The following is a 19,836-nucleotide window of genomic DNA, read 5'->3' on the forward strand; positions in this document are numbered from 1 at the left end:
CTTAAATTCTTTGGAGTAAAAACTCATCCTACATTGCATAATTTGAATACTATAAAAAAAATAAAAAAAACTTGATCACTTATTAGCTAATTCATCACAAGTTCAACAAGACACAGAAAATGTAAAGGTATTTCTAGCCAGATGAGCATGTTTTGTTTGTCTTGCTTTTCTACTGATCTGTAGAGGACTTCACCCAGGGAATATTACCAAAATAAACCTCCCAAACAGTAAATTCAAGCCAACTCATGAAATCAGGCCATAAGAATGGCTACTCTAATAATGCAAACAATTTTTTCCCCCATCACTTCCCTTTCACTGAATCTAGAAAAAAAACTCTTTAAGAATGGCGGCTGTATGGAGAAGACAAATGAACTTAGGGATGCTCATTCATTTTCCTGAGTGGCAGAGTACTCCAGAGGCTGCTCAGGCAACTCCTGACCCTTCTGCTAACCTGCATTTCTTGTGCAAGAGGATAGTTTCTGAAAAGCAGCTTAATGACTATCATTAAGCCTGCTGTGAATGACAGTTAGGAGCTGGGATATGCATTGATTCATCTTCTCTTTCTTTCAAAGAAAACTGACTTTTGCATCACAGAACATTGCCGAGAATTCAACTGTTTTACTTCCTGCTCTAGCAAGGGTGGAAGCATCACAGTGCTACCAGATAGGAGGTAGGAACTTCAAAATACGCAGCTGAGGAAATAATATCAACTCATCTTCTCAGACAGTTCCGAATAATCTAGAAAGCAGTACAGAAGGCACTAAACTGCTTTTCATTCTTTAGGACAGACACCTTGCATTTAATTAACTTTCTAAGTTTGAAATGGTAAGTAAAGCAGTAATACTTCTATTTTATTCCCTTCCTCATTTTCTCCACATTTGAAGAACTCAGTACGGTATAACAAATTTCTCCTTGCCCATTACTGTAGTGTGCACCCATGTACCAAAGTGAATGATATTCACACAATCAGTTATATAGAGATCTCAAAGGACTAAGATGTTTGTTACTGTAGTGTCTCTTTTCAGAGAAAAGAGCAGAGGATGTTCAGGGAACCAAGCATTGGGTTACACCTAGGAGGTAACTTACTTTTTGTCCATCAAGGCAGTCTCTTTCCTGGAATTATTGTAGATACAAAGTATAGGCACACTGAAAGTCCTGTTGTGTTTGTTCAGTTCTGGTTTCTGCTCCTTGTGTGGGATGTACCCAAGTATTACCATTGCTTTGGTCACATATATTGTCTCCTGTGCAATTTTTTTTTTTTAACCTGGATTTCAAGCGGTTAGTTGGCTGGTAGGTGCCCACATCAGCTACCTACAGTAGGCAGCACACTTGCAACTTGTCAATCTAACAGGTCCCACGTTCCGCCACTGCACGTTTAATGTGGTTGACTCCACTGACAGGACAGTACTCATCACGCATTGGCTTGACAAAAGATCACTTACAGCAATGACAATATTTCAATGCTCAAAGTCAAGAAATAAAGTTTATGTTTAGGTACATGGGTGGGTGGAACATGCAATATGCATGCTTACTTCTTCCAGGTGCGGCTTAGGTGCTTCTAGGACTTCCCTGCTAGCACAGATCACTCTGAATTATTGAACAGTGCTACTCATAAGCAAATGCTAAAAACACCTTCCAGTTGTGATGGTGATACCAGACAGGCATTGCAACATTTTTAAACGTTCAGCAAATAAGCAGGTAAAGGAAACCCACCCTGCTATGGACAAAACAGTAACTACAGCATCTATGATTTTATTCTACCTGTACATTCAGGTAAAGAAATACATCCAAACTGCTGACCTGCACGCTGTTCTTCGGTGATCTCAGTGCACAGCAACTGGCACTTGATTACCTTAGATGGATCCCAATAAGACAGATTTTCAGTGTTGCTTCATTTCTTATTAATCTACTGCTGGAATTCATCATATGCTGAGATTACTAAACTCAAACATCTCTACTAATTGCCAACATAAACACAAGCAAAAGCCCTAAGTTTCTACATACTATTCAGCTGTGCTGTAGAGGCAAAAGACTGTTGCAATCCTTAAAAGAAGTGTTTCATTGTCTAAGCTTGCTTACTTACACCACAGAACACGCAAAACCAAGACTACCATGAAATTACATTTAGCATCACCCAAATTCCAGGGATCCGAGTTTTGATTTTGTATTTAAAATTCTTGGAGGGGGAAAGAAACAAAAAAACTCACCAACCAACACCCAGAAATCAATCTCTTCAGCATGCACACTGTTCCAATTTAAAAAAACCCAACCAACTAAATTTCTCAAATATACACATAAGTAATACTGAATGGGGGTGGGTGAAAATACCAGACTACCAAAACACACCATATTAATTTAACCTGATAAATATGCATATAGCAAACTTGTATTTTACCTACAAGACTGTAACAAACTGGAAAGAAAAAGTTTACACGCTCATGGAATTTCACTCATCAGTGAGAAATACATGATGGAAAAGTTTTGGAAAAGATCATTAGTGTTTTGCACTCCTGGCCAATCTCTAGCCTCACATGGGTGCAATATGTTCCTCCAGGCTTCTGGTAAATTATATGAAGCACCTGAAAAACAGGTGAATGCCCTTAAAAATTTTTATGTTTCCATACAAGACCAATCTGTTAGGAGGACTTGAGCAATTCACACTATGTAGCCACCATCTAACGACGACCAAAGATGAGCATGTACTTTAAAAGTTAGTCATAGCACTCAATAAGCAGCACTAAAATCCTAGAAAGGTTGAGAACTTATGTTCCTTGAAACTGCATTCAGTGACCTTTCAGACTGCTCTGAGCAGATACCACCAATCCACAGGCACGAATTTTAAATAGGATCTTCATCTAGCTGTGCTCACTATTAGTGTGGAACAACTAGTGACTTACTATAGCATGTTCTCTTTAACACAGAACATGCAACTTGGGGGAAAAGTCATCTCTCACTCAAGATTTTAGTCTCTATTTGTACAGCCACTGGCACAAAATCAGATTCATGTTCTCTTTCAGCAATGGCAGCATCAAACCGAAAGCTTTCAAAACAAGGGTTTACTACAATCCATTTAAGCATGTAAAGCAGATGCTGGGTTATTCGTAGAACTACCAAGATCTGTTCTCTGCCTTAACTCCCACTTCAGAAAGAAAAAGGGGATGAAAGCAGTGTACATTTTCTGATCCAAAATTCAGAGATATGTCACTGTCCCAACAATAATAAAGGGCTCCAACATGAATTTAATTTGACATTCTGAATTACTTGCAACTACACAAAGCACAAACCCATCTCAATGAATTCACAGGACTTCAAATTTCTCTTTGGAATATTAATATTGATAACACTATAAAGCTTTTACCGCTTACGTATAGCCATGCTTTTACTTGCTTGCTGCCAAATAGAAACCGTTCTTTTGAACAGCTTTTATTTTAGACCCCAAGAAGCGCTACAGGTTGTACATGACAATCACCCAAAGTACCTCCAGATATCTGATAGAAATCATTTTGCCCAAGGAAATTAAAATGATCACAAATAATAGTGCATACAACCATTCTGATACCATTGGGTTTCTTCACCTAGACGTCTGAAAGGCTGGCAGTAGATTACTTTTACCAAACAGAGAGGCAGACACTACTGCAGAAATCTGAGTTCAGCTACAGCTTAGCATTTCCTACATATTTATTCTGTTCTAACCATCATTCACCAAAGAAAACATGACTGAGATGCTCAACTAAGCCTGTCTAAACTGTCCAAGAGGGTGATCTCAGAGACACTTTAAACCTGTTAGCAACACCAGTACCAGCTGAAATGTAATTCCCAACTATTTGATATAATCATTCTACATATATAAATTATTTTAAATTCAATATTCTGCTGCAGCAGCAGTAAACTTTTGCTTTGTTATAAAAAACTGCCAGAAGTACTTTGGTCATTGTGTTAAAGCTCTCAGCTGGTCTACAGACATTAGGGAGGAAAACCTAAACCCCAGGAAGAGATGAACGAGGGAGCGGTTTCTTCTCTTGCTGCCTTTGACATGCTTGAACGAGTGCCTTGATGGCAAAATCCTGCAGAATTTAAAACTAAGTTTTCCAAACATATGCAGACTGAGGTTTTTTCATGGCTTTTTTTTTTTCCTTCAGCCTTGCTAGAAATTTAAGTTTTAACTCTGCTGTAGCCATCTAAGGGTAATTCAAACAGATTAAGAAGAAACACCTAATTCTGCTGGACTCTGTAATAGGACTTACAGAACTGATTGCACATCTACTTATTCCACCTTGGTAAGCCAATATCCTCTTCCTATAAGAAGACTACATCCCATTAGTAACCATTACAATTCCACTTTTGACCTTTCTCTGTTTTAAAGCACCATAAGCCAGACAATTCCATTGAATTTTTCTTTTTTCCATAATTCTAAGTTTTCCATCGGTTAACAAAGTACTAGACTTAGAGCAGCAAAGTTAATGAAGCTGCCCCCTCTGCACAGAACATGATCCAGTATCATCAGCAAGAAGAAATCCTGTCAGTCACCTACAAGTAGACAGAATAGTTTTCTTTCTAGAAGACTCTGAGTTCAGTCTCTTCTAACCCACAGACACGTGGCTAGGACCCAAAGATTCAAACCTTCACATGACCAAGGTAAACAGAGAAAAACCTGCAGTACTTTCAAATTTTAAAAGGATTTGCTCCAAGATAAATTACTGTATTTATACATATTTTTTTGCAATGTGTTCCTGGTATGCAGCAACAGTAGAGGTTTAGACCTTGTTTGGTCTCACCCATGCTGTCTTTCTCAGTTCTGACATTTTTAAAGTCCTTGCCTTCATAAAATCATGATTAGTTCTTAGCTTATATTGACTGTCCTACGAAACTGATACATCATAATACACAGAAAAATTTAGAAGTACTATTCTGTTATAAAGAGATATAAAATAATACAGAACACAGAAACTTTCCCCTATTTAGTTCCACGTATGTAACTGCAGTTAATAGTTTCACTGGGAAAAAAAATAATAATCCACACAGCTAGCCTGTAAATTTTCTCATTTTCTCAATGTACTTATACAGCAGTTAAATTGGCCATTACAGGAGGAAGATCAAACCATGGCTCAGAGACACACAGCACTAGGCAGTCTCACAAAATGAGCACTAGTGCGGTTTGGTGACTCCCACTGCCATTTTATAACAGGGAAGAACTGCATAATGTTCTGTCAGTCTCCAAGGCATAAATAAAACATGAAAGTTACTAAGAGAGACAGGGCAGCTCACAAGATAAAGAAAATAAAAAACATGACATGGTTAAGTTTTACATGCCATTTCCTTGTTACCTTGCACCGTAAGGAAGACTGATGCTGTGGTAGATCCACCCTCGTTAGAAGCAATGCAGTTGTACTTGCCAGCATCTGTGAGCTTAACATTCTTCACCTCTAAAGAGAGGTTGCTCATCATCCTTATTCGCAGGGGCTCCTTAAGCCTCACATCCCTGCCATTTCTCTGCCAGGTGAGATTGTAACGCACTGTGCTTAAAGTTAGGCAGGTCAAGATGGCTCCTTCACCAGGGACAACCGTGACATTATTGGGAACCTGAATCATGGGTGGAGGCTCTGCGTAGAAAGAAGAGAATAAAGAATAAAATCATCAGAGAAAAAAAAAAGATATGGAAACCTTTACTTCATTTGTGGATTCTTGATAAACAATTTCAAGCACACTACAGCATAAAAATAAAAGTAGTAATACTGGTTTAATATTTAGTTTCATTTCACATTGCTGAAGCCGTGAAACAGAGCCCAGGGCAGCATCCTCGTTCCCTGATGCTAAGCTACCTGACAAGAGCTTACAACACAAGAACACACCTCGTTTAGGTCAAAACTGTCTTATCACACAGGATGAAAGATCACATCATGTATGACAGAGGATGTAGCACTGTGTTGTTTGAGCTCACCTTGTACTGGGGAAGCCAACAAGAGGCCAGAGTGCCACAGCAACAGAAGAAAGAGACAGGATCACCACCCGGTTTCGGAGTGATCTCTGACTGAGGTGAGGTTACACATGGTGGAACCTGTGTACAACTAACAAACTGCAGGCTGGAACAGCTGGCAAGAAGCAGGTAAGAGGTCCAAGGGTATCGGGGCAACAGAGGGGCCATGCCAGTACTCAAGGGATCCGCAAATGGGCATGCAGCTCTAGAGAGCGGCATGCACGTGCTGTCACTGGTGAGCTACAACCCCTAACCAGTCAGGGAGGAGGAGGACAGGAGTTGGTTGTCCTATGTTTTATGCAAGTCCTGTATGTCGCTGCTGTTGAAGGCAGCACCTTGTCTGTAGCAGTCCGTGGAGCTGGCTCAGCATCCTCTGCCTGTCCGTGATACCTACTCAGCTTCACTACTGATCCATGCGCAAACAGGAAAGAAGCTGCAGTGTCCGTGGGGTTGGGACAGAGACCCTGAGGTCCCTGGGCACATGGGGCTGAGCTCCAGCAGCCAGGCAGGAGGAATTCCTAGGCTGGAGCTGCTTTAGGCAGCAGCCACTTAAAACATCCTTTAATACTTTCCACTCAAATCTTAGGTAATTTCATTATCTTTTCGTTCCTATTTGCACATACTTTATGTTGTAACTTCCACTATTATTTATTATTTCCTTTCCACACTACTCATCTCTACACTTCTATCACACTCCTGGAAGAAAGCAGATGCAATAATTTTGTACTGGAATTAAACTTTGAAACCACAGATGCTTAAAATAGGAGCAGTTATCCTGATCCTTCTTGAGATATCACTGATAAAGGAGGCAACATTTAAATGCTCAAGAAAGAACTTTAGGCATTTCCATTATAAATACATAAATACATACAACTCCCATTTATTCTTCCCCAGACTGGTTCTTGAAAAAAGAAAGATCTGCAATGAATAATATTCTGAGTGGGATGCTTTAGCAGATATAAGACAGCTGTGAGAGTAAGACCAAATCTGTATCAGTGCACGCTAAAACACAACTATTCTAAGAAAAACAAGGATAACGGCGAAAAAAAATCTCTATTTATTAAGGGTGAAAGTTACACCTAATGTCAGAGCCAGCTGTATCGCCTCCTCAGTCTCATGTGGGGTCTCAGATGAGGTTCACAAGCTCTATGCTAGATCTCTGCGTAGCAATGAATTGCTTGTACACTCTGCACGCTGAGTGTGCATTTCTGCTTCTCTATAAACACAGTCCCGAATAGCAATCACCCTTATCACCAAAACTGTATTTTAACACACACAGAGCAGAACCAAGAAAAGCTACACTAGCATATAAGAATGCAGTTTCTGCCCTGCACTTTAGGTTTTGGCTTGTTTGGGAGAAAAGACAAATCTTCTAATGCTTTCCAAGGGCTCATCACCAAGCATGTTACTTAAACTTAGAAAAGCGAGAGATGTGAGCCAGTACAGGACTCAAATCCCCATCTTTCGAATGTCAGTCCAGTGGGGCACAGCATCTTTTGGACTACACCAGCCTCTTACCACCATAGTGCATACACATAGCAATCCCCTAAGCTGAATTCAGAGCACTTCTTTACTGGCACTTTAGTTCGGGTGCCTGCACAAGCTAACAAGCCATTTGACATTTCAAAGATTTAGTACTAGTAGGAGAAAGTCAAACTCAAGTGTTTGCTTTTTCTGAAACTAGAAAATGTTGACACAGTTCCAATACCTTTCACACAGCAGTTGACAAAACTGATTGTCTGTGATATACTTTCTGTCAGCCGGGCAAACTAAGAATACTTGATAAGACCTTTACTTTGCTTAAAGAAGATATTTAAAGTATTTTTCTTCCAAATATTTGTACACGAACATTTCAAAGCATCTCCCTCACATTACTCCTCTGCATGGCTCAAAACAGAACTAATTGCTCATGTTTACATAGTGAGTCAGTATCAGCCAATCCCTCGGTGCTCTGTGAATGAGAGGATACGGGAATTTTTCCCCTCATCACTCTTGACTTTCAAGTGCTACCAATATCACAAGAAAAAAGTTCAGATTCTCTTTCAGTTTTCTCTGTGAGGAGGAGGTTAGCTGCAACTTCCATACTAAGAATCTTTATGCCCACATAACAGCTTCTGGTCCTCCAAAACATTGTTGGAAACATGATTATGGGAATACCCTATCCACCGGAAGGATTTTCATAGATAAAATATAAAACAGTGTTCTAGAGCTAGGACTGTGGTAAGTATTGATGTTACTGTACTATTCTAGTCAAGTATTTTCTGTTCCTGAAAGCATATTCCTCTCCTCAAATTTACCACTTGGCGTAAGAGGGCTGTTTCTCTGCAAACTTTGCCTTGTGCAGAATCAATGATATCACACTGGTTTCTTTAGATTTACTCATACTGCAGTAAGAACAACATCTTGCCTGGAAAGAGCATCTGAAGGGGACAGTCATCCTCTTCAACTACTGAGTGGGTTGTTTTAGAGAATACAGAGCTGGAGTCTTCTAAGGGGTGAGGGGAGGGAAGGATGAGAACCTGTGGTCCTAGTCTGCAACAGGGGAAATTCTGACTAGACACGCACCATATTTTCCTAGTACGGGTAGTTAAGCACTGGAGGTTGCCTGCGGAACTTGGGAAATCTCTGCCCTTGGGGACATTCAAAGTTTGATTGGTCAAGTTCCTGAGAAACACGGTCAAGCTTGGAAGTTAATTCTGCTTTGAGCTGTGAGTTGGACTAGGTAACTTCCAAAAGTCCCTCCAGCCTGAATTGTTTTGTGATTCTACGATCCATAATTCAGGTTAGTTAACATGAATTAGCTACTAGAGGAGATAAAAGACCAGACAATTTTGACTTCAAGCACTTATATGAAACCCTGAGGATGAATTCAAGCTGCCGTTCTGAGCCCTACTATCCTCACTGACCCTGTAAATTAACTGGCTCTGCTCCAGCATTTTCGCTAGTGAAGAGCAACAGCTTACACTTTTGCATGGCAGATGTCTGATCAACACAAACAGAAGGCTATACTAGAGTGGATTGTTATTTCAAAATAAAAATTGTCTTTCCCTCAAACTGCATTGCAACTGTGAAAAATTAAGTGACAACATCTGCTGTAGTTATGGGCATGGTTTTCAGGTCCCCAATTCACCCACCCAAGTGCTTAAGTAAGCTTTTCTTCTTAATTTTTTCCTCTAAGTCATCTTCCGGCAGAAGACCTCTACTACCTGCTGAAGCAGTTCAAGACCACGTCTGGTTTAACTTTTCTCCATCTGTGTTTGGGCGCATCTTGGTTCACATTTACTTAAACTAAATTCCTCTGATAAGAGTAAAAGGATTAACTTTGTGAAGTAAGGCCTGTTGTTTTACTTTCGGAAACATTTCTAGCTGATCTGCAACCGAAACTCTGCCCATCATAAGCCGCAGGCAATAACCACCACCCTGCTGGTGTCCCAGCGGCGGGTCAGACAGGTACACAAGCAGCGTAGCTTCACAGGGCACCAACTCTTCTCTCTTCCTTTCTCCTACTCCAAGTTATGTCCAAAGCTTGACCCCTATGACCCTACCCACTTTTCAGGAAGGATTCTTTCTTACCACAACTAACTTGCAGTAATAATTAATGGGGCGCAATCATTTAGAGCCCTAAATCTGAATGGGTCATTAACTTACATAAGGAAAATTCCCTCTCCCTCAGCAAGTGGAATATCAGTGCTTTATGCTTTGAAACTGCTTTAACACATAAGGCACACCAATTCATACTAAATGGATGACCAGATTTATAACTAGTTGATCTTTAAACTGAGATTTTTATGAAGTTAGGAACATTATAAATTAAATTAAAAAACAAAACAAAAAAACAAACAAAAAGGGCCATTAAAATCACCTATTGGAAAGATAATGATTGCTAGCCATTTTGGGGCTAGCAACCAAATACTACTGCTTATTTAAAATTTATCTTTGTGATTAGCCTGATTTATTCCTCTTTTACTTTTACTTCCTTCATCCTAGTTAGTCACTCTTAAAAAATTCAAGGTAATAAATAAGATTTTCAACAATTCACTGAATCTTGATTTTACAGAAAAGCAAAAAACTTTCCAATGCAACTTTTGTAATTCCTCCTCTATCAGATAATAGATACATACAATCAAGTAAAAATAGAATTGTTACAGCTTGAAATAAAAATAAGAACTACTGAAATCTGAGGTTTCAATTCCTGCTTCTACAGGCCATACTTATTCTGCAAGTTCAACTGATAGCAGGACCTAATTAAAACAAATCCAATGTTAATGTTTAAAACAGGTGTACATGCATGAGAAAAACCACATTAATTAAAAATATACTTGGAACTGGACAAGTAGGTGCCATTGCTCTCCTTTAAGTGTTCCAGCTCAATGTATCCCCATGCCTTAGTGTAGAAGGATGGACTGCTACCCACCTGATACATCCAGAAATGTCTGTGCACGTCCAGTTCCTGCACTGCTAGTTGCCATACATTCATAAAAGCCTTCATCAGACAAGGAGACCTTGGCAATTTCCCAACTCATACTAGATGATTCTCTGGAGGAAGAAAAGGGAATGCTCACTAAATTCCTGAAGAAACCAAGAGGTACATGAACATGGCTTCCTGACTACAGGCGTAGGAGATTTTGACAATAATTAAGAGGAAAAACAGACCCTCTGATGAATCAAATTGCATCTAGCTTTAAGGATCTAGTAAGTATTAAGAAATACAAGTTTTTGCAGAATGTCTCACTTGCACATCTACAAATACGCCTTCAGCATACATCAACAGTTGTCACACAGTAACTAAAATCACTGTATTTGCAGTCACTCACTCAACTACTAGCACTCTTTGTTACATTTACTACTTGAGAAGATGCCTTGCCTTAACACCAACAAATTTCTATGTACAGCCAGTATGTGGTACCAAACCTGTGGCTCTTACTGGGAAGGGTACAAGGGTTCATCCCCCCAGCCTGAGCTGCTCAAACTTGCAGGTACTGATAGGGCTATGCATAAAGGAGACCCTCTGACCAGATACAATCCACCTTGCCCGCTCTGTATGCAAATCCACCCCTGGGTTCATACAGTAGAGAGGGCAGCATCTACCCCACTACAAGATGCCTATGTCCAGGCAGCTCTCTTTGTACTTTTTAAACTGCAGGGAGTACCTCCATCCCAAACATTTACAATCCAGAAAAACATGAAGTATCAGTATAAAGACAACTGGCTTCTGCTCTGCTGGCTGCACCTCTGAACTTAGGACCAGCAGCAACTACGATTGCCTAGCCATGCAAAAATTAAGAGCACAACACATATAAAGACAGAATTGACAGATTCAAGACTGAAAATGAAAGGTGGGGTACAAAAGAGATGTGAGAAAGATAATGTAACAAGAATTCTGAGAAATAGTTGCAGGTTTTTTATAAATCACAGCAAGGGCAAAGCTGATCAGCAATATTACCATGTATCTATCACATACAATGTTAAAATCCAGAAGATAATAAAAAGTATAGCTGTATTGATTGGTGGTCACCCGCTTAAAAACACATGCTCTTACAGCTTTTCAAGATTCAGGCCACCTGTTCTACAGCTAATGGTGCAACAGACACACAGGTGATGACATAAATGACCAAAACTGTAGTTCTGTGGCATCCTAGCACTCCCTGTGACCCACTGCTATGGCATATAAAGAAAACTGATGAGTGCTACAATATCTATGATAGCTTTGGCAATAATTGCCTGGTTATGGGAAAACACTAATTAAGGAACTCTTTGTCTCTCTTTTGTCTGAATAGATTGATTTATCAACTTTTAAAGGATATAGAAAGAACAAGAGACTTGGAATATGTGTGAAAGTTCAATGCTGCTGCACCACAAAACAGAAAATCCATCTGCACCACAAATCAAAATGGTAGTGACCTTAAATGGCTTCCTACTTAATTGTCTGTTACTTCATACTTACTCTAGATAACCTAATATATCATACATCAAATCTATGACATTTTACAGTGCAATGCTGGCAAACAGACATGGCAGTAACTGCCAAAACTAAAGAATAAGGTAGCATTTCTTCCAAGCAAAAAGTAAGAAACTTCTCTTTTTCACAGAAAGTATGTTAAAAGTGAAGTCACACAACCCTATTCTTCTTCATTCTTGACTTTTGCTACACACCAGATGTCGAACATACAAGCCTTGAGAACAGAAGCATAAAAGGAAATGTGTCCAGAGTGGAATGGCTTGGCAGAGAGAAACCTGCAGTGGTCTATTGAAAAAATATTAAATATAACAATGGCAGAAATGAATAATACACACCTCAAGGCATCTGTTACACAGTTCGGCACTGACTCTTAAAAAGCAGTAACTGCACACAACTTCGCAACATGTGTTACTGAGATAACTCAGCACCTTTCAGCATAGAGTCATTTCTTTACCCAAATCATTTTACAATATATGCAATCTGCTGATCAAGCTGCTTACCTACTCAGTTTGGAAAACGCAAACATGCTCCCTTAGTGAAACTGCAAAATCCGAAGTTACTAGTCACTGTAGAAACACTGGCAGAGAGCACAGTGATGTCCACGTTGTATCTAACTTCACCTCTTGGTCACCACAAACCACCTCACCCTGTACCACATTTTCAGCTGGGAAGTTCCCAGCAGCAGGCTGTGGCTCACATGAATGAACCAAAACTTAAAGATTCACTTGTGCTGCACTAGTTAGGACAGTTTGGAGGGATATTTTCTGCATGGTTTTAGCAAATCAGACACTACACTTGACTAGCACCACAAATGTCAGTTGATTTAGAGTAATTTTTTTAATTATTATTATCTTATTCATTAACTAAATTGATTGTTTTTCTTGTCAGAATTTCATGTATTATTTTTGCTGATTCTGACATTTGCAGGGTTGGTGGGATCTACCATTTATAATACAGAAGGGATTTTAAAGACACGTTAGCGTTCAGTTCCCACTGATTTCCCACTGGAATGAGGTGTTTAACTACCGTTCTTGGTCTCCTAAATCAGACTTGTCAGAAACGCACAAGGATATTAACCAAAATCCAAATTCTCTTACTAGACCATCACAGCATGCAGAAATAGAGAAAAACAAACACTGTTGCAATTTTAGAGGAATTTCTTTTTCCTATACATGGTAGGCATTAAAAATTAGGAATTATTACAGCTCATAGTACCTCTGGAATCAAAGAAGAAAAAAATTTTTTTTCAAAGCATATTCACTTCAAGAACTATCAATCTATTTTCATCCTAATGGTATTTTCACATAGACAGCTGTCATGATAGAACTATAATATTCAATTTATAGACAATTTACTTTTTGAAGTATTAAAAAAACATTAAGATGACATCTTGTCAACAAAACAAAACTCATTCAAATTCATTCAATGTAGAGCAATAATATAGCTCAAATCTGCATTAAACTAGTAAACTGGACAAATCCTGTATGGAACTTCACTATTAATAAGATGCAGGGAAGCCAAGCCAAATTACATCCTATGTGACTGTGATCAATAATATCTAGCATGATATGTATTTTGTTAAATTAACTTGGATGATCAATTCATTGCTTTGGTCTGTAATACAAAAACAAAAAATGCAACCCTAACATAAAGGTGCTGGATATGTGAAAAGCAAGAGTAGAAGAGTGTGGTTTGATAACTAAAGAACGGAAAAAGTTACACATCTGCTCAAGTATGTGCTGAGGTTGACTAAACGTAAGTGGCACCTCATAAAAAAAAAAAATTAAAAAGACAGAACTGCAGCATTTCACACTGCCAACAGTGTACCATGGAGCTTCAGAACATATTTATTTTGGTAGTCACATGCCTGCTATTGAATGCTAGAACTTAGCCTTCAGTCTTCTCCTGAAGTGCTTCAGGCCTTACAAGAGGTTGTCAACACCCTTCTAGTACATACTTCCCTCTTGTTTTTAACTACCAGAATTACAAGATGGACTTTATGAGTATTTTAATTCATTTGTAATTAATGTTTTTTTTAATTCTGATCTCATGCTACAGAGAAAGAGCGTGCAATCCATTTTCTACACAGAAGTCTGAAGGGCCTTCTGGTCCATTCAGTACAAATTTTGAGAGACTTTCTGAACAGAAAAATTTTCTAGGGTAGGTGATAGTACATACTTCCAGGGCACCCATGAAAGGCCATTAAAAATAAAGCAACTTAATGCACACTATGTAATCATCAACGTACCACGGAGGCGGGGGGCGGGGGGGGGGGGCGGCAGGGGGGCATGGTATAAGTAGTGGTGCACTTGTGCTCCAGCAAAAAAGGTAGCTATTAATGTACTTTAGGTAACTTTTTCAAATATAAATTGAAAGCATTTGCCTTCTAGACCCAGTTTATCATAATTTAAGAGCACACCTTGAAGAGGGATTTTAGCCAGAACCATATAATCTCATCATCTACACAGAGTGTTCACCCTCTTCAAACATGTATATATATCATAGAATGGTTTGGGTTGGAGGGGACCTTAAAGATCATCTAGCTCCAACCCCCCCGGCCATGAGCAAGGACACCTTCCACCAGACCAGGCTGCTCAGAGCCCCATCCAACCTGGCCTTGAACGCTTCCAGGGATGGGGCATCCACAGCTGCTCTGGGCAACCCCTTCTGCCGCAGCACTAACAGCTAGCCGGCTGCAGCAAGGCTTTTACCATCACATACCAGGGTAACTTCAAGTAGTTCAACTTCTCACACAGTCCAGACACCTCATCCCTGAGCTCCTACACATATTCCTTCTTCACTTTTCAGCTTCTGGGGGCTGATCACCTTTCTTATTTGCTTTCTTGATATCTGGGATTTTTATTTTTTTTCTTCAGAGGGAGGTTCTGATGAGCTTATGGTACCTCGTCCTTTCACCTCCTGGGTCACACCAGACAGTAACCTGAGTGAGCTTGCAGCAGCAGCAGATCTAGAATACAGCACTAACTCATCATCCTGTGTCCTGAAAAGCTCCTAAACATCCTTGTGGTTGGCCATTTCTTCTATGAGTGGAGACACCTTTAACGAGCACATAAAGACTGGCAAGGGCCGAGCAGCAGCAGTGGTGGAAGCACCAGTGGCACCGTGCTGCTCCCGCACCTTCCCCCAGCACAGCCATCACCGCTGTCTGGCCAGACCCGCTCTGGACCCGCCACCACAGGCCGCTGCCACGTCTGGCCGTGCACTCTGCCGCTTCTGCCCACTACCCTCAGTCTCTTAGCTCCAGGGCAGTCAGGCTTCCTTCTCTTTGATCCCAACGGCTCACCTTTACCACTGTCTGATCCAGACCCCCAGGCTCTCCCTGCCTATCTCAATGTGATCTGGATCACAGGCTATCCCCGACTGTCTCTGCTACGTTGGGCGCTGCCGTCACCACTCAAAATGTCAAATATTCCCCAGCACAGCCACCACCGCTGTCACTGCTCATTACACTCAGTCTCGTAATCAGAAAGTCCCGAGGTCGAGCCTCACACGGTTTTTACTGTCGGTCAGATTCTACTGTCCATGCTGTTTCTCCTTCCTCCAGAGGTCAAACCACACTGCTCCTCCTCCCCCACACTCCTCAGGGCTATTTAACCACTTAGCAGGAATGACCCACTGCCTTCGAGGCCAGGCCACAGCTGCATATTATTGATGGGAAACAACCCACTGCCTTCACTCCTCCACACCCTTCCAGTGTCCCACCCCCTTCACAGTGAATTTCTTCCTAATAGCTAATCTATATCTACCCTCCTTTAGCTCAAAGCCGTTCCCCCCTGTCCTATCACTACCTGCCCTTGTAACAAGTCCCTCTCCAGCTCCCCTGTCAGCCCCATCAGGCACCGGCAGCTGCTATAAGGTCCCCCCGGAGCCTTCTCTTCCCCAGGCTGAGCAATCCCAACTCTCTCAGCCTGTCTCCACAGCAGAGGTGCTCCAGCCCTCTGACCACCTTTGTGGCCTCCCCTGGACTTACTCCAACAGGTCCATGTTCTCCCTGCGGTGGGGGCCCCAGAGCTGGGTGCAGCACTCCAGAGCCGAGGGGCAGAATCACCTCCCTCCACCTGCTGGCCATGCTGCTTTAGATGCAGCCCAGGATTCAGTTTGCTTTCTGGGCTGCGAGTGCGCATTGTCAGCCCATGTTGAGCTTTTTGTCCACCAACACTCTCTGCTCCCCACCCCACCCCCCCAAAGTCTTTCCCCTCAGCGCTGCTCTGAATCCATTCTCTGCCCAGCGTGTATTTGTGCCTGGGATTACCCTGACCCAGGGGCAGGACTCTGCACTTGGCCTTGTTGAATTTCCCAAGGTTGGCACTAGCACACCTCCCAAGCCTGTCTAGGTCTCCCTGGGTGGCACCCCTTCCTTCCAGCATGTCAACTTGGTGTCACTGGCAAGCTTGCCAAGGGTGTACTCAATCCCAGTGACATTCCATATATTACAAATCTCTCCATAGAATACAGCCTCCTTAATATCAGCAAAAATAACAGCATTGAAGTAACATGTAAGCAGTATGTAATAGTAAATAATAACTAGAAGTCATATAATAGGATATAAATAGGAAATAAAACACTATTTGGAGTGAAAAAACAAAGGTCACTACTTACTTGAAGAACTGATCCACTCCTAGTTTTACTCCATTTTTAGTAAAACGCTGAGTAAAAGGTATAAGACTTTCTACATGGCAAGGAACAGACCCTGGCTGTAAATAATATCCTGGAGTCTTGGTGGGCATTGTAACTTTTGGAGCATCTGAAGAAAGCAAATATTCCCCAGAAGATTATTAACAGCTACTAACATATATCCTACTTTTTCCTTTTTAATACAAGCAAATTCAATTTCCGATAAAGTTATACTTAGTAGATAATAACATTAACTTGTCCATCACAAGCTAGAGATAGAACTTTGGAAGGAAAAAGCACAGAAAGTACTTGTATAAGTTAGAAAAAAAATGCTAGATATCAATCTCAGCTGATTCAGATATGACAAGTGCACATTTAGTTAAAGTTTAAAATCTCTTACCAGGAGTAATACTAGAAAAGGAAACACTTGAAACTCTCTGGAAAAGATAATCATCCTTGTCATAGCCCGTTATTTTAACAAAAAAAGCTTCATCTGGTGGAATGAAGTCAGAAATATTCCATAGTCCATAGGGCTTTCTGTCAGGATAGTATTTCACAGGCAAGGTCTTAAGAAGTTCTCCTGTAATACTCAGAAGTTCCAGTCGGTCTATTCTAGCTGGAAGAAAGATCCCTGTGGTGTTTAGCAGCACGAAAGTAGGAATCCCTAGAAAAACAGAAACATACCATTTTAAGTGCTAAAAAAATAAAAAATTAAAGAAGGAAAGGTTAAATTCCATATGTATGGCTCACTACCCCATGAATGCACCATTCAGGTTCGACCCTTACTAAGTAGCAAAAAGCTTAAGTTCTGCTAAGCTGTGCTCTGCTCGTTAGCTGTCAGGAGACACAGCAATGATTAGGGTTTAAATTACTGATTTCTAACAGGTGTTTCTGAAATAGCAGCCTCTTTATTAACTCCCCTCCACATCCCAGAGCCAAAGGCTTCCTCTGACACTCCAAAAGTAACAGAAACAGTGTTGCAATTGAGACATTTCATAACTATAAATAGATGGATTTATGTGACATAAAAAAACCAAAGCTAATTGAAAAAATACTGTAGTATGACAAAACAGCAACACTGGCTGCTCTCACACATTCAGAGCCCAAGAACCCAGGTTTATCCCAAAATTCACCAGAGATCATCATAGAGTTCTGCTTGATTCTAGGGGTCAAAACCGGTTATTGTTTATCACTGACTGAAACGGAAACAAACCTTGCACTGGTCTGCTGGATGTTTTTTTAAAGTCTAATGTTGGCTTCCTAGAAAACCCAGCTCTAAAGTCAATAGTGCTGAGTCCCGTGATCCGAACAGAGTGCCTTCCGCTGCTCGAGGTCTGAAAAAGCAGAGTGAAAGACTATGGCATTATTAGCATTTCAGGAATTGCAGTTTCTGATCCATCCACCGAGTTCAGTAAACAGACTGCAGCTTTCATCAAAAAACAAGATAAAAAGGAGGCTGATTTCAAAAGTTGCAAGTAAATATGGCTTCAATAAAGCTTTACTTTTAGATACTGTACCCTACAGTTGTAGTGTCATTGAAAAGAGCAAATCTGTCTTAAATGTAAATCATAACACAAACACAAAATCAACAATTATTTGGCACATGCTAGTGATTATAATGGGAGACTGCCTGGAAGTTAGGATTTTAACCATCATAAAGTATACTACAAAATGGTAAATGAAACATGTCAGAGCAATCAGTACATATATTATAACCAGCAAAAGTTTTACAATTTACTTCTGCTGCTACAATAATCGATCTTACCTTTTTATTTATTAGTAAGTTCCCTTTTCAAATCTCCATAAAACTAATTTTACCCATGAGGCAAACACAAACATCAAAGGCACTGCATATCAATAAACAAGTGGCAAGTACAGACCAACCTCAATCAACACTGTATATTAAATGTTCTTCTCTTTCCCAGCCAAAGTCTCAGTTGGAAAATAAAGCATGCAGAATTACCTCTCACCTCTGTTCTCCCCCTGCCACTTTGTCATTCTGGTTGAACTGACAAAAAACAAAACACCCACTCTTGAAAAGCCACAGCTTTATGTTGTTTGAGGTTACAGTTACTTTTATGCAGTTTTTCAATCTTGCAATTATTTTGGTTTATCTTCTTCAAGTTCCTTTCTATAATTCTATGCTGAGAAAGCACAACTGCTATTTGCAAGAGTGCACAGAAGCCGAAGGCTTTTTGTCCTCATTACTTTCACACCTTTCAGGTGTTAGGTGGGAAACACAAAAAACAAAAAACAACAAACCAAAAAACCACAAACTACCAACCCCCCAAAAAAACACTAATGCACTGCACTGAGCATGGAGTTAGATTTTTACAAACTTAACAATTACAAATCCATGGACAATTTCAACCAGAACAGCAGGAAAAAATAAAGATTCAAAAGGCTGTGAAGAGTGATATCTAAGCTATATTATGCCAAGATCAAATCTGCAGTTAGTAGAACCTACTCTAAGTTTTTGTTCAGGGAGACAATACAGCACACTAGACTGGCAATGTAAAAGGAAGTAAGTATTAAAATGAAATAATTCCTATCTATCTAGAGACTATGACCTGATCCATTCTCAAATACATAATTCCTTCAGTTTAGTAACCAACTCTGATACAGCTGCATGGGAATATTAAACATTTAACTGCCTAGGAACAGCCATTTAGACACTATGACAAAATGATGTCTATCTGATTAAAAAAAACTCTATTTGCTGAGATTTGGTTAGCTTTTCACATCAGAAAAAGCACTACTAAAGCCTTTTTTATCTAAACCAGCTGTTAACTACACAAAGAAATATATAAGCATGCCAAACTACTCATGTTATCAAGCATTAATTGGCAGTTAAAATTTCATTAGACAAACTTTTTTTGACAAAGTTTCCTTTTTATATGCATTCTATTTCTTTTTATGCATCTGTAGAAGGAATTTATGGTGTCAATAAACTTTTCACAAAGTCAGTTGTATTTTTATCTTTTAAGTTTTCAGTCACAGCCTTAAAAATCTTAGTGCAAACAAAACAAACCAGTGACTAAAGCAGAGTAAACAATCCATAGAAAAATACATTGGCAAACTATTTCTCCTTATGAATTATTCAGACCTTTGGATACTTGTGAATTTTTCGGGCTACAACTACCTTATAAAATTTTACCATTTACTAGTAACAATAAATTAATCTATCACTGTCGCTCCTAGGAGCCAACAGTCTTATGGCAACACCTAGAACAAATTGTATCCCAAAGGACTGCTTTGCAATCAGTAC

The 19,836-nt window shown here is 40.0% G+C and overlaps 1 protein-coding gene across 1 annotated transcript in view; it reads right to left on the minus strand.

The window, feature by feature from the left end:
• Positions 1-19,836, minus strand: part of HMCN1 (hemicentin 1) — a 202,606-nt gene that overhangs the window by 124,606 nt on the left and 58,164 nt on the right. The window contains exons 7-11 of the mRNA XM_027811253.2: positions 17,782-17,902; positions 16,969-17,232; positions 16,554-16,698; positions 10,389-10,510; positions 5,325-5,600 (exon numbers count right to left, since the gene is read on the minus strand). Of these exons, the coding sequence (XP_027667054.2) occupies positions 5,325-5,600; positions 10,389-10,510; positions 16,554-16,698; positions 16,969-17,232; positions 17,782-17,902 (928 nt within the window). The remainder of the gene's footprint in view (positions 1-5,324; positions 5,601-10,388; positions 10,511-16,553; positions 16,699-16,968; positions 17,233-17,781; positions 17,903-19,836) is intronic.

Source organism: Falco cherrug, chromosome 12 (assembly GCF_023634085.1).
Source record: "Falco cherrug isolate bFalChe1 chromosome 12, bFalChe1.pri, whole genome shotgun sequence".
Taxonomy (NCBI): domain Eukaryota; kingdom Metazoa; phylum Chordata; class Aves; order Falconiformes; family Falconidae; genus Falco; species Falco cherrug.